General features: G+C 41.8%; 1 protein-coding gene across 1 annotated transcript in view; it reads right to left on the bottom strand.

The window, feature by feature from the left end:
• The window catches only part of mdn1 (midasin AAA ATPase 1), a 62,468-nt gene that overhangs the window by 36,547 nt on the left and 4,331 nt on the right, over positions 1-21,590 (bottom strand). The window contains exons 10-39 of the mRNA XM_087852653.1: positions 20,974-21,152; positions 20,208-20,289; positions 19,363-19,458; positions 19,123-19,235; positions 17,452-17,600; positions 17,233-17,293; positions 13,620-13,831; positions 13,425-13,528; positions 13,200-13,344; positions 13,003-13,099; positions 12,643-12,756; positions 12,073-12,220; positions 11,804-11,911; positions 11,125-11,276; positions 9,910-10,088; positions 8,989-9,197; positions 8,638-8,784; positions 8,412-8,553; positions 8,203-8,337; positions 7,561-7,699; positions 6,424-6,556; positions 5,950-6,080; positions 4,059-4,197; positions 3,521-3,635; positions 2,808-3,068; positions 2,525-2,722; positions 1,165-1,373; positions 965-1,087; positions 644-841; positions 84-191 (exon numbers count right to left, since the gene is read on the bottom strand). Coding sequence (XP_087708779.1) covers positions 84-191; positions 644-841; positions 965-1,087; positions 1,165-1,373; positions 2,525-2,722; positions 2,808-3,068; positions 3,521-3,635; positions 4,059-4,197; positions 5,950-6,080; positions 6,424-6,556; positions 7,561-7,699; positions 8,203-8,337; positions 8,412-8,553; positions 8,638-8,784; positions 8,989-9,197; positions 9,910-10,088; positions 11,125-11,276; positions 11,804-11,911; positions 12,073-12,220; positions 12,643-12,756; positions 13,003-13,099; positions 13,200-13,344; positions 13,425-13,528; positions 13,620-13,831; positions 17,233-17,293; positions 17,452-17,600; positions 19,123-19,235; positions 19,363-19,458; positions 20,208-20,289; positions 20,974-21,152 — 4,326 coding nt within the window. The remainder of the gene's footprint in view (positions 1-83; positions 192-643; positions 842-964; positions 1,088-1,164; positions 1,374-2,524; positions 2,723-2,807; positions 3,069-3,520; positions 3,636-4,058; positions 4,198-5,949; positions 6,081-6,423; positions 6,557-7,560; positions 7,700-8,202; positions 8,338-8,411; positions 8,554-8,637; positions 8,785-8,988; positions 9,198-9,909; positions 10,089-11,124; positions 11,277-11,803; positions 11,912-12,072; positions 12,221-12,642; positions 12,757-13,002; positions 13,100-13,199; positions 13,345-13,424; positions 13,529-13,619; positions 13,832-17,232; positions 17,294-17,451; positions 17,601-19,122; positions 19,236-19,362; positions 19,459-20,207; positions 20,290-20,973; positions 21,153-21,590) is intronic.

Below are 21,590 nucleotides of genomic sequence, written 5' to 3'. Positions count from 1 at the left end.
GCATCAATGAAGTAAGTAGATATAATAAATGTGCGGAAAACCTAACAGAAACCAACAAAATAAAGGAAAAGAGAAAAGCATACCCTGTTACTGAATTCGACCATTTTGATAACAATTTCCTTGTCGATACTGGGAAAAATCAAGTCTCCTATGAACTCCATGTCCTTGCTGGTGAGCTGGTCCACAAAAACCTGGGAAGACAGGGCCAGATAAGAGTTCATGAAAAATAGCAACCAGAATATGAATGATGGAGTAGCTCGTCTGGCTGATCCATCATAGTTCAGAGGTCATTTTAAGGTTACTTTGTAGAATTGGAGTGTTTTACAAAAACTGCCTACATTGTTTTTGCACAACTTTTCTGAACAGGCACAGATGTCACCACTGTAGTTTTCACATGTTTATGGTGTGATAAGCAATCACAGTGACTGAAATTATTCACAAATAAAAAAATAGCTGAAACCTGACACACCAAGTCTTCTTTTATCCCCTGCAACAAGCACATTATAAAAATCTTACTCTTAATTTTTAAGTGGATCTGGTCAACTAAATAACTGTCTATTAAGACTATTCTACCGCCCATAAAAGCTTTTCTATGAAAATAAAAAAATAACTAAAAACGCAAAAACCCTTAATCAGGTCTTACCTGAGTGAATCTGTTGAGGAAGGATTTGGGCAGCCCCTTACGCCCGCCACCTTGAGTGAAAGGGTTCTGGCATCCAAAGATCTTTGTCTTGTCATGCTGTACCTGAAAGCTCATGGCCAGTTCTGGAATGTAGATCTCTGCTCGGTGATCAAAGCAGGCATTCAGGCCTTCCAGCACTGACTGAGAGGCCAAGTTCAACTATGATGGAATAACACCAATAATACAGCTGATCAGTCTAATCAGATTGTTTGGAGTTTGAAAAACGCAAAACTATAAAATCAGTGTACAAAACTGCAAGAGTGTCAGAAGAGTGATCCCTACCTCGTCCAGTACCACCCAGTGCCCTGCCTTCAAAGCAGCCAAAAGGGGGCCATCGCGCCACGCAAACTCTCCTCCCTTCCCACCCTCCACTGGGAGATCTGTCCCAAATAAATCGGTGACATCCTGCAGAGAGTGTATGTCATCATTACCAGAGGCTTTAGAGTTGAGTTCAGAGCACAGTGCTGAGCATGCCAATTTACCGTTTGCTCCGACAGGTTGATTCTGACCAGATGGTTTCCAGAAGCTTTTGCTAGTGCAGCCACCAGGCTGGTTTTTCCCACGCCAGGTGAGCCCTCGAGTAGCACAGGCCTCTGCAGCTTCAGTGCCCGCAGAATCCTCTGAGCATTCACTGCAGTGGTGCCTGCTGCAATGGCGTAGTTTGACAGGTTACGGCTCTCGGTGTGAGGCCCTGGAAACAAAGGCATTATGAGACATTACACAAACACCAGTGACCTCATCACAAGCACTTAAACAGTTGTATGTGTGTTATCATGGAAGACAGGTCCACTGTACACAATCGGTCAAAAAGTTATTCTAGTTATTTATTACAATTCAAGTCATTCAAGTCAAATGAATAGCTTGAAATGGTACAAAGGTAAGTGGTGAACTAACTGCCAGAGGTTAGGTAAGGATACCCAAAACTGTAAAATGATGTACATTTCAGAATGATACAAAAATGGAAGACAGACAGTCCATCATAACACTTATAAATGTAGGTGTTTCCTACAGAGAAACTGCAAACAAAGTCAAGGTGTCAGTGAGTACAGTTTCCTTCACCATTAAAAGGCACTCAAAAACAAACTCTGACAGGAAGAGGTTTGACAGACCCAAAGACACAACTGAATCAGAGGACAAGTTTCTGGGAGTTAACCGCTTGCATTGTCCAAGCTATGTCAGAACTGCCTCAGGAAAAAGAACAAGATGGAAAGCATCTCCCATGGAGATGGTTTGAGATGAACTGGACAGAAGAGTGAAAGCAAAGAAACCTACAAGTGCCACACATTTAGGGGAACTTCTGCAACAGATATGGGAAGAACTTCTACTGGTTTTTATTGTAGAAAGAATGCTTTCAGCTGTTATATCTGCCAAGGGTGGTTACTTTGATGAGTCAAAAGTTTAGAATACATTTTGGTCTATAAATTGATTCCTCCAATTGCTTATTTGTACTATGCTTTCATTTCAGAGTGCAGTGAGACATTAAAGCGGCATCATTTTCAATGAAAAACTGGAAAAATGGGGTGTTCTAAAACTTTTGACCGGTAGTATACATGAGCATGTGTAGTTTCATGTAAAGAAAGTCTTTGTAGAAGTGGTGCAGAACAGGATCCACATCTCGGAATAAAGCAGCTGTTCTAGAGCGGGCAACTAGCCCTCTATGGGTGGACATAGAGCTACTGCATCATGTTGTAGTGAACTTTATTGCACTAAAAACTCAGCTTGAATTAGATGACACACTTTTCCCAACACTGTTAATAAAATTAAAAAATGGTGTGGATATGTCCAGGCTATTCTAACCCGGTGATTCCTTAATAGTACATTAAGGAATCACTAAATGTATACCTAATGCGATGTAGAAGGGATCAATGCCAAAGAAATCTTCTCCCCACTGAGGCTCCCGTGGCAAATTTCTGTCATACACTCTCAGGGCATCCATTACATCCTGGTCCAGCTTGGTCATCTTGCTTAGTCTCTGCTGCAGGAAGCTCAGGCACAGACGACGAGCAAGGAGGACACCATCTGCACAGGAGGCTGTGGTCCCTGCAAAGAAGCCAGAATGAATCTACCAACAATTTCTTTCAGTGCCAAACTTTCAGCGGAATTTAAACATAAGCCGTCAGCTCACCTGAGCCAATGCCATCGATATAAACGAGACAAGCAGCGTGGATGAAGGCAGTAACAGTGTCCAGACGCAGGTCCCACTCGGCTTCATCTTCGTCTTCAATAGCTCCCATGGTCATGAAGCTATCTTCATCCCGCTCGCACACAGCATTGAGGAAGTTGACCCATGAAAGAATGTCTCTAACACTCAGGATGCAGCGGCGGCCAAAGTCTTGCTGTGTGAGCCACTCGATGAAGTCCAGCATTAGCTCTGCAACGTCCCCACCTGTGTTCAATTAAAAAGTTATATTCACCTGCTTGAAATCAGTCATTTTAATTATCACCTTGTTTAACATAACCTCTAATGAGAACTCAGTGGCAACAGCACACTATGGAAATTCCACATCTGCTACACAACTCAATATTCACTCTGGTTTTTATCTTTTCTTTAGTCTCAAACTTCTGAGAAACGTGTATCTCTTTAAATGCTAAATAGTCTCCCATGTTCTAGACTCGACTGCACCTGTTATACTGCTCAACAAAGTGTGTATTAGAGCTGTCTTTTTTAAAATGACTGCCTGCTACTGCTGGAAACAATGTGGAATTGTGGGAACAAACCAGAAGAATAAAACTGAAGTTAACTAAAAAACATCATACATGGTTCATAACATAAAAGTCAAACGCTTTTTAAACTATGCACTTGGTCATTTTAAACCCAGTGAACTGTAAATGGGTTACCATCAAGGGAGAGGCCTGAGCGCAAGTTGTGTTGGATGATCTTAACCAGGTCACTGCGATTGTTGGTCTGAGGGCACCAGAGCTCTGTGAAACGATTTCGTAAGGCTGGAGAGAGCTGTGAAGAAACATACATGCACAAGTAACACCTATGTAAAGTTCCATCTCACACCTTCAGCACATAAATAAGTCCATTATCATGACTTTGTGTTTCACCAGCCACTCTAGGTATAATATGTGCAATGTACAATAAAAGGCAAAGTTGAATGTTTGTGACAGATCTGTACAACAGGTCTAATTCCTGCAATATTCGGATATTTTGTGCAGTGTAATGCTGCATAAAATATGTGTGGTAGGTTTAAAATGTTCAATGCGTGTAATCTGGGGCTGTGACTTGCAACAGTTCACGTGGTTTGTTTGTCTTCTTTGTTTTTGTTCTATTATAAATGTGGAAGCAGCTATTTTGTGCAGCATCAAAGTCTAACAAAAACTTCCCTATAGGAAAAACAGTAGCTTGTACCATTTTGCATCATTTCATCACCTCTTTCTTGCCAAAGTCTCCTCCAGGGTTCATGGTGGCGACCAGACGGAAATTTGTAGCTGCTTTTATCAGCTCCACGTCACCACGATCTCCGCTGCCCTTCTCTGCCAGTACAAGGGACTTCTCTGTCTCCAGAACACTGGTAGCAAACAAACACACTATCAAAGGTCAAAGCTTGTGCAGTGTTTTTAAAATTAAATGTTGGCAAGTTTACACTCAGAGGAACTTTTCACATTCCAAAAAGTCAATTCTGTTCATTTCCTTACCTGGATGACTGAGCGTGCATCAAGACATAACCTTTCTTAAGTACCAAACAAGTGAACGCTACAACTACAAGCAATCGAGTGCAAATACAACTTAAGGTTGTATGTTAACAATGTTAACTTAAGACTTTTTGACCAGCGGGACTCAGAAAGCTTGGGTCAACAACTCTCTTTCGGTTTCTGTTCCACCTCCACTGGCTCCCCCCAGGGCTGTGCTCTCCCCCTGCTCTTCATCCTCTACACTGATGACTGCAGATCCACACAGCCCAACTGTCACCTGGTGAAATATGCTGACGACACAGTTCTTCTGTCACTGCTGTCAGGCCCCTCACAACACCATGGGCCCACTCTTCAGGAGTTTGTAGAGTGGTGTGACAGCTCCAAACTGAACGTGAGCAAAACCAAAGAGATGGTGGTGACCTTCTCCAGTAGGCAGAGGGATCTGGCTGCTTCAGTCACCACCACCATCCAAGGGAAGCCAGTGGAGGTAGTTGAGGAGTACAAATACCTGGGAACCATCTTTGACAACCTCCTGAAATTCTCTGTTAACACAGAGGAGATTCTCAGGAGGTGCCACCAACAGCTATACCTCCTCAGGAAACTCAACTCCTTTGGAGTCAGCACACCCATCATGATGACTTTTTACTATGTCTTCCTGGAAAGCATCATGGCCTTCTCCATCACCTGCTGGTTCCACTCCCTCAGCCTTCAGAACAGGAACAGACTGCAGCACACTGCATCAGTGTGCTTTAAAATAATTGGCCTGCCTGTCAGAACTCTTGCACAGGTTTTCAGCCAACAGGCGCTTAGACAGGCAGCCAAAATCATCAACGACCCCTCTCACATTCTGCAGGACTGAGAGGAGGAGAGCCACCTTTGTCCCCAAAGCCACTCTGCTTTTTAACTCCAGCCGATAAGATCATTTCCACACCAGAAACATAAACTACACTCTTCTTATACTACCGACACTTTATTCACTTTTAGTTACATACAGTTATTTATTCACCTTTCAGTCACTTTAATTTTAAAACTGTGTAATTTTAAAACTGTGTATATACTGTATATTCTGTGTGTATTTATCTCACTCTTATTGCCTGTTTATGCCCTGTCCTTATCTTCAACGTCATGCTGCTCTGTTGTATCTTAACTGCCTCTTGGGGATAATTAAAGTCTTTCTGATTCTGATTAAGGTATAATATTAATAATATAATATTAATATTTCAAATTATTATGTGAAAATACCCAAGATCCCAACATATCACTATTCTATCAGTATAATAAAGACATATTTATTCTGTTATGATCTTGCTAACTCTAATTTTCACAAAGCATTTTGGGCCACTTGATAAGGTTTTTTGTTTAATTGTTTAAGTTAGTGTGTTAAATACAAACAGCCTCCTATATAGCAACTTTTCAGTGGCAGAAAAAAAATACTGATTACTAGGTAAACTTCAATTTGCAGCATGTATAACATTCAGAACAAAATACTGCAAAATACTACTGTACAGTTTTTCTGTTTTCTAAAGCATCTAAACAGTTTTCTTCTTTTATTTTACTGTCTTGAGCTGCAGGGTTGTTGACCCTCAAGATAAGCGTAGATATGGAACATGTATATTTTGTGTGGGTACCTGTTGAGTCTCTCTAGGACAGAGTCGTCTGCCAATGAGATTTCATCCATGAGGAAGACACCTCCCTCCTTCATGGCTTGTACCAAGGGCCCATCATGCCACTCAAACAGTCTGCCGTCCTCCCCGTCATTCTACACAGACATGCACAAAGTTTAGTTTAGAAGTTCGTGCTTCTACACTACTAACCAGGATTTTCTTTAGAATGTATCAACACAAGTCTAATTTAATAATAAGAATTTACAGAAATGCATCACAGCTGTATAATAATATATATAGAAATATGTAGTTAAATTTCTAAGTTAACTAACTAACCCACCCACCCCACCCCAGTTGACATGATGGGGGCAAGAATCTTTCCACTTTTTGAATGGGATGAACAACAGATTCAGATGAACAACTTTCAGTACTGTGGAGAACATATTTTCCTCCACATTTTGAATATCACTAGTGGCCCCAGTGAGGACTTATCACTACCTGATGTGTATGTCTGACAGGCCGGAGTCCTCCCAGGAAATCAGATGTCTCCATGTGGAGGTGACAGTTGACTGAAAAGAACTTCTGTCCAGCCAAAGCAGCAAACAGCTGACAGATGGTGGTCTTTCCACATCTGATGAAGGAGCAGGAGCACATAGAAAACACATGACATTAGACATTTATGTATAAAAAAAACCGTATCTGCACAGTAAACATGACTCTCACAAATCTGTTTTTGTACATTATGCGGTGGCTATAGCTCAGGAGTTAGAGCTGATCAATCAAGATCCTGAACCCCCAAAATGCTCCCCAATGTGTTCAGTGGATGAATGTGTGTGAATGTAAGATAGAAAGCACTTAAGTGTAGGAACAGAGACTGACTGGAGTTGCACTTTCAGACTGACTCAATTTACTTGGAGTTCAAAAACTACCTGGTACGTCGGCATATCATCTAATGGAAAGCATATGTGAGAACCCTAAAACCGGTTCTAGTGGCTCAGCATGGGGGAAAGAATCACAACTTATTTCCATCCTCTACACTGACAGTACACTGTTTATGTTTCTTTATATTATACACTATAAAGTTTGTATGAAGGTTGAATTCAGTGAATTAATCAAAGCATCGTCAGCTTAACTTCAAATTCATCTCTGCTACACCTGATGTATATCAAATTATGACCATGAGCCCCACAGCCACACACTAGTCTGTACTTTGAATCCATCACAGTAGAGTCTTTTAAATAACACTATTAGTCTACCTTTGGTTGTTATACACCACACTTCGCAATATGAAAATAGGATCATCTTTCGTGTATTAGGCCCATAGGGATGTGAAATAACAACTCCCCTCAAATGTTGTTCAAGCGAATATAACAAGTCTGTTTTGAAAATTTGAGTAGAAAGTTCAGATATTTATTTAACCTCCTGAGAGTTTAGTATTTTGGTCTAGACAACCCAAAATGTGATGTCCACATATGTGGACGCCAGGTCCTAGGAAGTTAAAAATATAGAGTGTAAAAGTAAAAGGTTGTCAGAAAAAAAAGAAATACTCTAGTACAGATACCTAAAAATTATACTCAAGTAGAGTTAAAGTATTTCATTACTTCCCAGATATTAAGAATAATATCTTAATATTACCCCGTGTTTCCTACAAGCAGGACAGACTCGCCAAATCGCAGCGCTCGACCGAGGAGCACAGCCAGTCTCCTCATGTCCTGTGTCCACACCACATGTCGGAACTCCTCTGGGACTCCAGCAATGCTGTCGATGAAGGGACCTGTTGAGATCATCAAACAACACGACACTGTGTTGATCACGAGCTGAACAATTCGGTTTTCTTAGTTAAAATGACTTGTTTTGTATTCTAATATAATAAGCACAGTACAACAGTAGTCGCCTCAAGGCAGCGGTTGCTGTGATTTGGCGCTACCCATGTACACAATACTGGTTACAGGCTTTCAACATCATACTTAACTCTGTTCACTGTATCTGAATTCTAAATGTCAGTGCATGAAGCAGATGCTGCGGATTTTAAGCAAGTGTATATTACAGTGACACCTGCCATTGTTTTTACAAACAGATAAAATCAGCAATGTTAAGTATTCCATGTCAACTAAAATGTTAACAGTTAACATTGAAACCTGAGAGAAAGTGCATGCAACTTGAGTGCTGCTATCATTAAAGTAATGTAAGCAGACTAAACGCTCATTAAATACTAGTGCAAAGTAAGGAAAGTATCATCATTGGGGATGAAAATGTCATGAAATACGTTTGACTCACTGAACTGGCTGGCGACCTGTTTCTGAGAGAACAGATATTCCGGGTTCACCGTTCGTTTGAAGTGCTTCTCCAGGATGGATAGGATGATGACCTCTTCTTCAGGTTTTCTCACACGTCCTGCCAGAAGCATATACCCTGTCGGGGAGGGAAAATTTCAATTTAGGATCTCTGTGTGGAAGTGATTTAACGGGTTGTTTAATGAGCCTCACCATCATCTGCTAAATGCTGCAGCCAGTCCCGAGAGGCCTCTGCCTGTTCCTCCAGCCTGTAGCGGTCCGCCCAACGGAAAAGATCTCTAAGGGTGATGAAGCCATGTTTGCCTGCAAACACAGAGGATCCTTTGCGCAAGGACTGTAGAACAATTAGTCAGGATCAACGAGAACAGGCAAGTAATAGAAAGATACGAGTAGACGCGAGAGACAGTGCAACACTTACCTGAAGGTCTTGCATGACTTTCACTAGCTTGGTGCAGTAAGATGGGGGAAGGCTGCACCTCTGATGAAGGATGATCTCCAGCTCGGCACTGGGAAGCTCATCAAAGTGTAGCTCCACAAAGCGATTCCTAAAAGCCCTGGAGAGCACCTAGATAGTGTTGCATAGAATTAATATATATAATGAATACACACGTTCTACCAACTTTTTTGTGTGTGTGTGTTTTTTTGGTTTTTTCATAAAAAGGCCTGTCCGTACCTTTATGATCATGTAAAATCTTCATGATTTCTATCCAAATAATATTTCACTTCACAGCTACTTTATCCATCTTCCTAAGCTAAAGGAATGCTATACCTTTCTACCACCGTAGAGACCAGGGGGATTCTGGGTAGCAAACAGCATGAACCTGGGGTGAGCACTGATGACTTCCTGAGTTTCAGCCACAAAGAGTTCTCTGTTGTCGTCCAACAATCTGTTGAGGGCCTCCAGAACATCAGTGGGGGCCAGGTTCAGCTCATCTAGGATGATCCAGTAGCCTTTCCTCATAGCATCAATAAGAACGCCTTAATCAAAGACAAATAAAATTAGCCATGTGGACTGGGGCCGAGCTACTTCACATTAGCAGTTAAGGTAATTAACTGTGATTCTCATTTATTAGCAATTTTTATTCTCTGACAGTTTCCCAAATGGTTTGGATGCTTTGTGAAATAGAAAGTCTTGATTTTTATTTAAATTATTCAGATTTTTCAGGAGGTCTTGAGGGAAGATCTATAGTAAGCCTTTGGATACAGTCCAACCTCACACGTGTTGCACAAATTTACAGTCTTTTGTTACCTCGTTTCAGTTTTTTTTCCCTTTTACATGTTGCTTCCATCAGATTCAAAATGACAAAGTATATAAATGTCTCAATTTCAACATCTGTTACCTTTCTTCCATTTTACAATAAATATAGTTTTAAATTATGAAACTATAAGTGTTGTTTGTTTTTCGTTCACACTTCATTTTATTAAGCCTTACTTAAAAAACTGGGTATTTACATACAGAGAAAACCTTTCAAGTTTTCAATGAATTGATTTTTTTCTCTTTTGCAAGTCACATGACTGCTTCACTCTTCATTGCTGTGGGTTTTTTTTTTTTTGGCACAAAAACACTGCCATTGGGACAGGGAACAGAATCGGTGTTTATCTTTCCTAGTCTTAGAGAGAGAGAATGAAAAAGCTGATTCCCTAGAAAAAAGCCCCAGGAGTCATGTAACACTATTTTAAATGCTCATACCCTCTTTAAACACCAGCTTGCCCCGGTCATCTGATGAGTAACAGCCAATGTACTCCTGGACATCGGTGTGCTCGTGGTTGTTGATTCTCACACACTGGTTCCCGGTGGCAGCAGCCAGCCACCTGATCAAACTGGTCTTCCCCACAGATGTCTCTCCCTGGATCAGCACTGGGTGAGTCCTGTAAAGCCAAAGCAACATTTGGGCTGGTTATGGGAGGGCACACAACTCAAATGTCATCAACTAAGTGCTGCGTGACGTTATTTCCTGACTGTATGAAATTAATCTTAAGAGCAGCTAAGTGGTGAAGGACCTCTGAGTTATAAACAAAACCAAACAAAATGCTTTGAACCTTTTCTGTTTGTGACAACAGAATACATCGAAGAAGATGAGTCAGACTCAGGAACTTTGTGCTGTGCGGCAACACTACCAACTACTGGCCGCCTCTTCGGGCGATCGTGGCTCAAGAGTTGGGTGTTCGTCTTGTAATCGGAAGGTTGCCGGTTCGAGCCCCGGCTCGGACAGTCTCTGTCGTTGTGTCCTTGGGCAAGACACTTCACCTACCGCCTACTGATGATGGCGCAATATGGCAGCCTCGCTTCTGTCAGTCTGCCCCAGGGCAGCTGTGGCTTACCTCCACCAGTGAGTTAATGTGAGAGTGAATGAAGAGTGTTAATGTGAGAGTGAATGAATAGTGGAATTGTAAAGCGCTTTGAGGGGTCCCAAAAAGCGCTATATAAATGCAATCCATTATTATTATTGTTGTTGCACACATATTGTTCACATTTAAAGCCTGTAACAAACTGGTATGATTTTCAACTCAAAAATCTTTATAGTTGTGATATGCACTGCCCCAAAACTCTAAAAGTAAGAAGTGATGTCCTCACCATTCACATTTAAGTCTGGCATGTTAATGTTGCGTAGGAGCAGAAAGGAATAGACAAATGTATTCCTTTGGAGAAACACAGGAAAGCTGATGGCTGAATCACAGCTCTTTCTTTCCACTGTTATAAAAAACATCAAAGCCTCCTGTTTGGAAGGCCACTGACTGCAGGGCAATTCAGTCCAACCACAGATCTGTCCTAATGCACTCTGGTGCATCCTTTACTGAAGGGCCTGAATTAGCTCTGTCAACATGAATATCTAGAGATTTATATATGAAACCATTGATTCAGGGGGGAACAGTGTACAAGGGGTCAGATTGGGTGATAGCTCACCCTGCAGACACCACTCTGGCAAGGTCGCGAAGGTTCAGCTTGACTGAGGGAGTGAGAATGTAGCTGGGGTCGAGACCTGGTTCCATCTCCCCCTGGGAAACCCAGTAGCCTTCCATTTCAACACAGGGTCGGCCTGAGGGTGCCGGGATGGACTGTAGGAAACACAGCGCACAAAGAAAGGTTGCATATAATAATATATACCTCCGTATCACTTTGCCCTAAACTGGTAAATGATAGCACGTTTCTACTCTGAGCACTCAAAGTGTTTTATACAACTTGCCTCATTCAGCCCTTCACACAAGCACTTTTTGCTATGAGTGCTACATCTATCTAACATTCACACGTTCATATCTTGCCCAAAGATATTTGGCATGCATGTCTTGTATCAGGGATCGAACCACAAAGCTTCTACTTGGTAGATGGCCTGCTCTACCTCCTGAGCTACAACAAGTCACTTTTCAGAACTTTAAAATCCATTTTAGCTCATGCTGAAAAATGAAACATTTTTCACATTGAAAGCTTGTTAGAAAAGAGAAAGAGCACATATGAAGTGTGTTGAAAGTGATAACGTCTTTGGTTTGTGGTATCTTCATCTAAGATTGTTTTATGCACACACACACACACACATTTTGGGGGGTTTTCTCATTATTTTTTTAAAGCACCTCTAATAAGATCTTACTTGTTTCAGACACTTTGTGTTTCCCATCAGGATGTGCTGACACACCAGTTTCTGGACCACAGGGTGGGAGCTTCTGTCCAGCTGAGTGAGGAAGCTCAGGCAGAACCCCTGCACACAAGACGCAGTTGATGAGAACAGGTACAAGAAGTACAAAAACATCAAACCTTCAAATACTAAAATAATAATAATGATGATTAAAAACACAGGGCATTAAACAAAACTGACCATTCTCAATATGACTACTTATAAATAAGAGATCTGATTCCCACCTCATAAAGTGAGCGCTGCACGTTGTTACAGGGGTTTAGTGCCGCATACTTCAGGGCCCTGCACAGAGTCCGCAGACTGTAGTGGGGTCTGTGGCCCCTTCCATCCACCAGACGTGAGTTTGCTTCCTTTCGTACTGTCAGGTAAAAGCTGCAAAGAAATACATTTGACAAATAAGCCATTCAGAAGGTAGTGTAAACCTACAGCTCACACACACTTACATATATATCCTATCCTAAAGCTAAAAGTGTCAGAAGGACCGAGGGTGAAAAAACAACATTAAAATGTAACAGCAAGCTTGTAACGCAAGCATCTATGGCACAATTTGATTATGATGAAAGTAACTAACCCAAAATGAGTAAGGATGTTTGTTTGATGACTGCACCAAAAACACAAAAGGCAAACACGCTCATGAAACCACACTCTACCTATTCGAGTCTACAATGCATCAGGCTGCATATAGCGTCAACAAAGAAGGTATATTGTTGGATGGTGTACAAAAGAAATACACTCGTTTAGCAACGTCTTTAAAAAACGATCTTTTAAAAGTTCAACCATTTATAAGAGCCAACCTTATAATGCCACTGATGACACTTCGATGTGGATTTAAGCACTTGAGGTAATCTGAAATCAGGATCCTCAGGTCAGCTTCATTCTCCAGCTCCTCCACATACAGCTCAGTAAACCTAAGCGATACATACATACAGAGCTTTAGAAGTGAAGCATTGTTCCCATTTTGGAATTAATTCTCGTATAATAAAGTAAGGAATATAGAACATTTGATCAAAAACATACACATGCTTACTTAGATTTAAAAAATTTTGGATAGAAATATACATATAATATATAAAAACAAATACTTTTCGATCAGTCGAGCATTATGCCTGTGGCATAAAGCCTCTTGCGTAGTCTGCAGCTCTGCATAGTCTCACCTGTTTCTGAGGCCCAGAGGCAGGTTCCTCTTCCCAACATCAGTAGCTGGGTTCATACAGGCAAAAAGCCGGAAGTCTGGGTGGCGTACTAGGGGCTCTACTCAAAAAAAAAAACAAACAGAAAATTACAGAGTTCTAACTTTGGAAGTATTTAATGGAGGCTTTAAAAAAGGGGACAAAGTAATGGCAGTCCTCACCGGTGTCTCCACGATCCAGCAGTACTAGAGATCTGGTGTTGCCCTCAAGAAGTCCACTCAGACACTCGAGGGTCTCTGCTGCTGCCAAGTTGATCTCATCCAGCAGGATCCAGTGGCCCTTCTTCACTGCCTGAGCTAATGTTCCCTATAAAGCAAAACACACAGGTAAGGGTTACCACGCTCGGATCCACGAACATATGTGTGGTTATTTTTTTAAGTCTTTACCTCCACAAAGGCAAAGACCATGGCTGTCTCACAGGCCCTAATCTGCTGCTGGGTCTGATTAAGTTTTGAAGCCAGTGCCTCCCACTGCTCCTGCAACAAAGCAGCTGCACGGACACATACACGCACACACAGGAAAACGTCAGTGTTTTATTCTAACACAGCCGGTGTAACCATCTAGTAATTCTGGAGCATTACCATCTGATTTCTCTTGCAGCTCCTTAATGAGAGCAGACTTGCAGACGTGGTCCATGAGTTTAAGCAGATCCTGCCAACGCTTGCCTCTGAAGCAGGTTTGCACGTGACCGAGGAAGGTCAGGTTTTGCTTTCTCGAGTATGTCTGGGAGAACAGGTCCTCGAAGGCCTCACGCAGAGGGAGCAGGATCTGCTTTATGTCCACTGGCTTGTACCTGTTATTTAAAAGAAAAAAGTTTAAGCTAAGAAGAAATCATCAAAAGAAATTACTGGGACATTTTGGGAGTTGGTGGGGATAGGTTAATTGGATAATCCAAATTGCCACTAGGTGTGAATGTGCGAATGAATGTGAGTGCGAATGGTTGTCTGTCCCTGTGTGTTGGCCCTGCGACAGACTGGCGACCTGTCCAGGGTGTACCCCGCCTCTCGCCCTATGACAGCTGGGATAGGCTCCAGCGCCCCCCGCGACCCTGAAAAGGATAAGCGGAAGCGAATGGATGGATGGATTTTGGGAGGTTTTTTTTACTACTTAATAGAGTTTGGCACCAAAGTGTTACCAAAAGAATGACTTAAAACCAGTGGAAAAAAATTTATTTTTTTATTTTCACAATTTGGGTTTTGTTCTTTGCTACAACTAAAAGATTGATATTTCCATTCGTATTGAGAATATGACACTGATTTAAGCTGTGGTCCATCCAGTTTTTTCCTTGATAACCTGCAATAACCCATAGTGACATTCCACTTCAATAAGCCAAACCTGAGAGAGGTCAAGCAGGTTGTCAAGGCAAGCAGAAGTACCTCAGCACCAGGTCCAAGTGGAGTCTCCTACATTGTCTACATCAAGTGCCCCAGACTCCATCAAGGTTAGTTGGAGGATAGGAAAAGTTGCACAGCAGTGGAAATATGAACAAGATGTCACTGAACAATTTGGAATCGCCTCACTCCTCGACTTTGAGGGGAAGATATTCTTTAGCTTTGTTGCCAGATACATAGAATCCCTTTTAAGCAATCCATATATCGACACTGCGTCAGCGCTCCATGGGTATTAGATCATCGATCAGACAGGAAATGTCATTTAGCTTATCCAGGAGGGAAATGCTGACCCCGCAGTTCTGCGATTTGACCTTGCCAATGCTCATGGGGCAGTCTCACACAAACTGGTGGAAAGCACACTCGTTCAACACATATTCAAGACAAGATCAGAAACCAAATTTTGGACTATTACAGCTGCTTCAGTTACAATAGAGACAGCTGGACCAGTAACATCTGCTTTCTATGAGCTAGATTAGGGAATAATCATTGGGTGTACCCTCTCAGAGATTTTGTTTATTTTGACCATGAATATGCTTGGCCCCACTTTGGGCCCCCAATGAGGGCTTTCATGGACAATCTGACAGTGATCACAATATTGACTCCTGGGATAAAATAGATCCATCAAGGTCTCAAACACCTGATCAACTGGGTATAGATGGACTTTAAGACAACCAGGTTCTGATTTCTAGTTGTGTAGAAGGGCAACATATCCACTAGGAGAAGTCCAAATTCAATCAATACCTGGGAAGCCAATTAAGAGGAAAGGCCTGGATGTATCAGCATGGCATCCCGCTGTAACTCCACTTTCCACTGGTGGTTTACCATGTTCCACCATTGTGGTGGGGGGCTTTGAGAAGATTATCAAGATCCTGCACAGGTGGGTTGGGTTTTTTCCTGCAATCTAACACTGCAAGCAGCCTTTCGAAGGAATTCATGGATATTCAGGCAAGTGCTGTTGCTGTAGAGAGAGTCTATTGGCTAGCATAGAGGTGAGGAAAAGCTGGAGGTGGAGGGCTCAGGAGGGTGCTGATCAGGTGGAAAAGCGGCTGTAACACAGCCAGCTGGTGGGGACAGTTGCAGTAGGATGGGCAGGACCTGGCAGCACCCCAAGAACTCAACATGTCAGTTAGCCCAGAAAGAAATCCAAGCATGGGGGGGGGAAGAATGCAGGATGGTTGGGATGAAAAGCAAGGAATATGGACTAGATGGGCGCAGGCAATAGACCAGAACATCTTGTGTTCAGGACTATTGGAAGATCAAATCAAATCAAGGTTCAGTGAGTGAACGATGCCCTCCCAAACCTAACCAACCTTTCCTCCTGGGGCCCGGCAGAGAACTGAAAGTTATTAGCACATGTGTTAAGCTGTTAGCTCTGGGAGAAGGGTGTTATTAGTGGCATCCTGACTAGGTGCTGAGAGTTATTACAGAAGATATCAGCAGATCTCTCAACAGGTTACACTAGGCAACAAAGCACTATTGTTTTTGTCAAGGCTAGAGAAAAAAGAAACAGGATACAAGAGGACTTCTGACAACAGCTCAGGCCTGGCAGTTGGAAGGCTAACCTAGGGAGACCGCTCAAATTCCCTGACACAGTAGTTGTGACAACCAGGCCTGACATATCATCGAGGCAGGTGGTCCTCCTGAAACTTAGAAGAATGCATTGGAGAGGTATTTGAGAGGAAGAGGGCCAAGTATGAGGAGCTACTCCATTGATGTCAGCTGCCAAGGTTTTGCTATCCAGTCAATCTACTAGGTCGTCAAGTTACTTGAGATCAGAGGACTGCACAGTAAGAGAGCCATCTTACACGTCACCAATATACCTGAGAGGCCATCAAGATAGGTGTGAAAAGGCAGGACTCATGGACAACACAATTTATTTAGACACAAGCTGGGGACTAACCATGCTAGCTAGGTCATCAGGGTGAGGATGTATAAACATGAAAGTCCTGAAAGACCCAGTGACAACCCATTATATCACTGATGATGTATCTAGGACACACTGTAGGGTGTGCATTAATAGACTTTGAGATGCCTCTACAACTCCAGTCAAGAGCCGGTTACTCTTCATCATACATAATGCAAAGACACTATCAGTAGTCTTCCCGGATCAGTAGAAAAACTACCGGAGGGACTTAATCAGATGACTGTTGTTGTGAATTGCAGCTATTTACAGTGCTATGATAAAACATTTGTCCACTTCGTAACTTTTTTTTTAGCATATTTGTAATACTTGGATGTTTAATAGCTTCAAAAAAATGTAATATTAGAGAACGATAACCTGAGCAAATACAAATATTGCATTCTTAAATTACGATTTCATTTACGAAGGGGAAATGAGCTATCCAAGCAATAACAACAATAATAACAACAATAATAATGGATTGCATTTATATAGCGCTTTTCTACGCACCCAAAGCGCTTTACAATTCCACTATTCATTCACTCTCACATTCACTCACTGGTGGAGGCAAGATACAGTTGTAGCCACAGCTGCCCTGTGGCAGACTGACAGAAGCGAGGCTGCCATATTGCGCCATCGGCCCCTCTGGCCAATACCAGTAGGCGGTAGAGTAAAGTGTCTTGCCCAAGGACACAACAACCAGGACAGAGAGAGCAGGGGGATCGAACCGGCAACCTTCCAGTTACAGATGAGCTTCCCAACCCCCTGAGCCACGGTCGCCCCCACAATGTGAATGACTCATTGCCAGTTGTCACAAACACTTGACTGCTGTTCTCATCTATATAGTTTTAGTGACAGAGTATTATTTTTATGCAATTAATGCACAGTTGCTGTGTGACTCACCCTCCAAGCAGATCTGCGGTATCACTCTGCTGGTTCATGTTCACAACCCGCAGCCTGTGTCCTGGATTGAACAAACAGGAAATATTTCAAATAGGATGAACCATTCATAGAGGTTTATGGAGATAATTGGAGTTTAAAGACATAGTAACAGGGGGAGGGAGGGTTCAAACCACCAGTGAGCCACAGCCAAGTTTCATCTTTGCGCAAACCTGAGCTCACCTGTGATTCTAGCTAGTTGTTGTACAGTAGAGGTCTTTCCAGTTCCAGTCTCCCCCACCAGAAGAACCGGCTCTCCCTTGGCCACACACACTGCCAGTTGTTCAAGTAGCACGGCAGATGGTCGTGTAGCCGCAAATGTGTGGTTCTCCCTGTTTAAAACAACACATTAACAGTTAATATTTGCACATTGCAGAAAAACAACAAAAACACTTTTTGTGTCAACATTGAATTTAATGTTCACCCACATAAACACGTGGATGCAAAAATATTACACTTTTGCATTCGGCCCTTATATAACTGTTGCAAGAGCCTGATTTGCATTGCCGACTTGGGTGTCTACTTTTCGCAGATGATGTGGTTGTGCTGGCTTCGAGGTGCTGGCCTCCAGCTTGAGTGTGAAGTGGCAGAAATGTGAATTAGCACTTCCAAGTCTGAGGCCATGGTCCTCAGCCAGAAAAGGGTGCAGCACCCACTCTGGATCAGGGACGAATTAAACTCCCCTCCACTTGATGCAGTGGAGTTTAAGTATCTCTCGGTCTTGTTTACGAGTGAGGGGAGCGGGAGATTGTAAGATGGATTGATGCAGCGGTTGCAGTGATGTGGACCCTGTACCGGTCCATCATGGTGAAAAGAGAGGTGAGTTTTTAAAAAAAAAAATCAAAATCAAAGCTCTCAATTTACCGGTCGATCTATGTTCCTGCCTTCACCTATGATCTTAAGCTCTGGGTAGCAACCAAAACACTGTGATACAAGCGGTGGAAATTTTGAGTTTTGAGGGTGAGAAGCTCAGCCATCCGGGAGGGGCTCAGAGTAGAGCTGCTACTCCTCGACATCAAACAATATTGACCAAACCAGCAGCAAAAGAAGACCCAAACTGCGCTTCACATAAACATCGTCATGAATTCACTCTGACTTTTGCTGCTTTGCTTCCACCACAATAAAAAAAAAAAAAAAAAAAAAAAAAAAAAAAAAAAAAATCACACTTCATGCACAGCTCTCTCTGTCTGTCTCTCTCTCTCTTCAAAAACAGTTTCCCGTCTAAATCTGTATCTGTTTTCTGCATTATTCGCTTGCTTGTTACGCACAAGTCTACCGTTGTTTACAGCGCTCTCGGTCGCTGTTTTTTTTTCCGTTTTACATACTTCCGAAAAGAAAACCTAATTTCTGCTGTTCAATACTGAACAAATTTAAACTTTCTAAAATTATGCAAAATGCAAAACGCTTAGCTGTATCTCTAATGAAACCGCTGTAACGTCAGAGGTAACGTTCATATGTTGATTAATGGTTTTCTTTTGTTTTTGATGTACTGCAGAATATTTTTATAAAAGCCCAGGCCAGGAAAACCACCTTCATGTTTTTTTGTGTTTTGTCTTTAGCTACTTTGACACAAAGGCATCTGCTGTGATGCTCACACCTTTGATAAAGTCTTGCGTGTGTCAGCTTCCTTTGTATAGATACAAAAATATGTAAATGTACTGATCTGAATTATAATATTTCTGACTGTCAAAATTTCCCATATTCAAATCGAATTGAATCGAATCGTGGATCAAATCGATTCGGGACCTTGTGAATCGGAATTGAATCGATTCTAGAAATCAGTGACGATACCCAGCCCTACTTTATATCGTGGAAACATAGAAAGGAGTTGCCCGAGTAAGATGTCCCACTTACACACTCAGCTGAACTGCTTCAGTCTGTTTCCGAATCAGAGTCACTCTGCCCACTGAGGCCTCCAGCTCAGTTAGCAAGATGCCAGGCTGATACATCTGACAGAAGTGCTGGGCCTGGAAAAAAGCAGATGCCACAAATTAAAAACCAAGATTACAGTGGCATCAGAATGGTCCTCTATCCAAATCCGAAACATATACTTCAAACTGCTTTTATTTACCATAAAACTGTTCACTCAAATACCTTCTCTCTGGAGATGTTCAGTTTGCTTCCAATGATCTCAGCCATTCGCAGTCTACTTTCAGGATGAGGCAGCATGGCTGTGAAGCAGTCGAGAGCCTGAGGGAGACAAAGACCAGAAAATGACTCAATTCACAGGAGTAGTGCTTTATAAAAAATGTGGTTAATCACAGCCAATTCATTATTAAACAAGGTGGTGCAATCCTTTTTCACACAGGGCCACACGGGTTTCTTTCTTTTCTTTTTTTCCCCTTAATGATAAAACACCCTCATTTAGAAATTTACTTGCCTTATCTTTTTCTAATATCAAAATTTGTTTCGTGATCTAAAACATCTCAGTGTGACAAACATAAAAAAAGAAAAAAAAGAAAGAGGAAATTAGGAAGTGGGCAAATACGTTTTCACACCACTGTATGTCGCATGTAGTTAGCGATCTAGTTAACTGTGTTCCTATGATTTTAGCCAAGTAGTTAGTTGTTTCTCTAACTACATAGCTATGGAACAGGGACAATTTTGTCCTGCCAAAGTAGGAAGATCACCAGTAATCTTGTTCATCTCATCTGTCCCTTTCATGCCAAAACTATCCAAAATGTCTATTGCGAACAACGATTCAGTTACTACACAGTAATGATGCAATGATATATTCTCATTTTCATAGTCACTGCATATTAAATAAAAAAAAAAAAAAAAAAAAAAAAAAAAAAAAAAAGTGTTTCAAGGCTGGCTCTGGAATACGTGGATCATCAGTCTTGGAGGTTACAACCGTGTATTGGTTTCTATGGTAATATCGTCTGGCATGTGTATGAATGAAACATCCATATGTGATTTCATAAATTGAATTCACTGACCTCTAGGAAGACATGTTGTGCTGTAGCTGATGAGGTGCAGTCAAAGTTGACGCTGATTCGCTCACACCATTTCAGCAGGTCCCTGTAGAGTGATAATGGAGAAGTATCCAGAACATACTTTTTAGACTTCTTATCTTTCTAGCCTGATATTGGTTGTCACTACAGACACGGGATCACAAATTTTCACCCATCTACCAAACTAAAAGAACGTGGAAAGAACACAAATTTCAATCAGCACTTTAGTGAGTCCGCTTTTACTTAAATGCACTGATGTGACCTGATGAATCTGTGATTCCAGTTTCCTGCTATAGGGACATTTTAATCAGTAAACTATGGATCGCAGCAAAGAGTTTATTGAAAACCAGTTCATCACATGAATACTGAACTGCAGACTGGATGGAGGGGATAATGTGATAGATTTAAGACCAGAAATTCCAAATTCTTTGGGAAGTCCACTGCAGAACCTTAATGTTAGCCTGCTTTGTCTGTTCCAGAATCAGTTTTGATGCGCTGCAATCATTGAAACATCTAGTTTTTTGTTTCAGCTGTCGGGTTGGGGCGAGTTGGCTTGTGTACCTTTAAGTATGTTAAACAACCGGTGTACTTTAATTAATAATAGATGGTATTAAAACTGGCAGCCTTAGTCACCAGTGGATCAAATTCAGTGGAATTTGATGTTTTCAGTGCCACAATTTGCTGTGTTGATTAGAATTTAAATGTTAGACAAAGGAAAAAGGAGAAGAGAGAGCAGCGAGCTGGGGCTCACCTCAGTGAAAGCGCCCTCAGCTGTGTGCTTTTGTCATCAGAGTTGTGCTGCTGGCTGTTGTCAGGCATTGGAAGGCTGTCTGTGTCCAGCTCAGAGTGTCTCTCCCCAGTCAGCTGGCAGAAGATTTCCAGGAGATGGTCTGACACCACAGACAGCCTTGGATATCTACTAATGAGCACCTACATACATGAGGGATAGGATCAGCTTGAAACAAATACAACAGAACTTATAGCAGGAATGCACGATGGAGAAAAAAAAAAGAGATTTAGGATTTTTATACTGCAAAAAAACGGATTAAAACCCTGTAGCAAAAACATCATTTTTGACTTGCTGACCAGAAATCTTAAGTTTGTCCCCAAGTGCAGCAGAAAAGATCATCTCAAAGTTTCTAAGTATCCAAATCAATGAAAATATACAGGCTTTGACTCCTATGACTTCCATGTGTCCGAATATCATGCAACTCCATAAGTAAAAGGAAAAAAACGATGCTTGCTGCTGCCTGATTTAACTTGCTTGAATTCCTCCTTGGTAAGGTGCTAAATGTGTTTTTTAATGAAGCATTTTTAAAGACATCCCTTTATCCAATCAAAAAAAAGTTGTGTGCATCTTCTAGACAC

This window comes from Neolamprologus brichardi, chromosome 15, assembly GCF_056152115.1.
Source record: "Neolamprologus brichardi isolate AB-2024 chromosome 15, ASM5615211v1, whole genome shotgun sequence".
Classification (NCBI taxonomy): domain Eukaryota; kingdom Metazoa; phylum Chordata; class Actinopteri; order Cichliformes; family Cichlidae; genus Neolamprologus; species Neolamprologus brichardi.
Note: the sequence above shows the minus strand (reverse complement) of the source record. Positions and strands in the feature narration are given on the sequence as shown.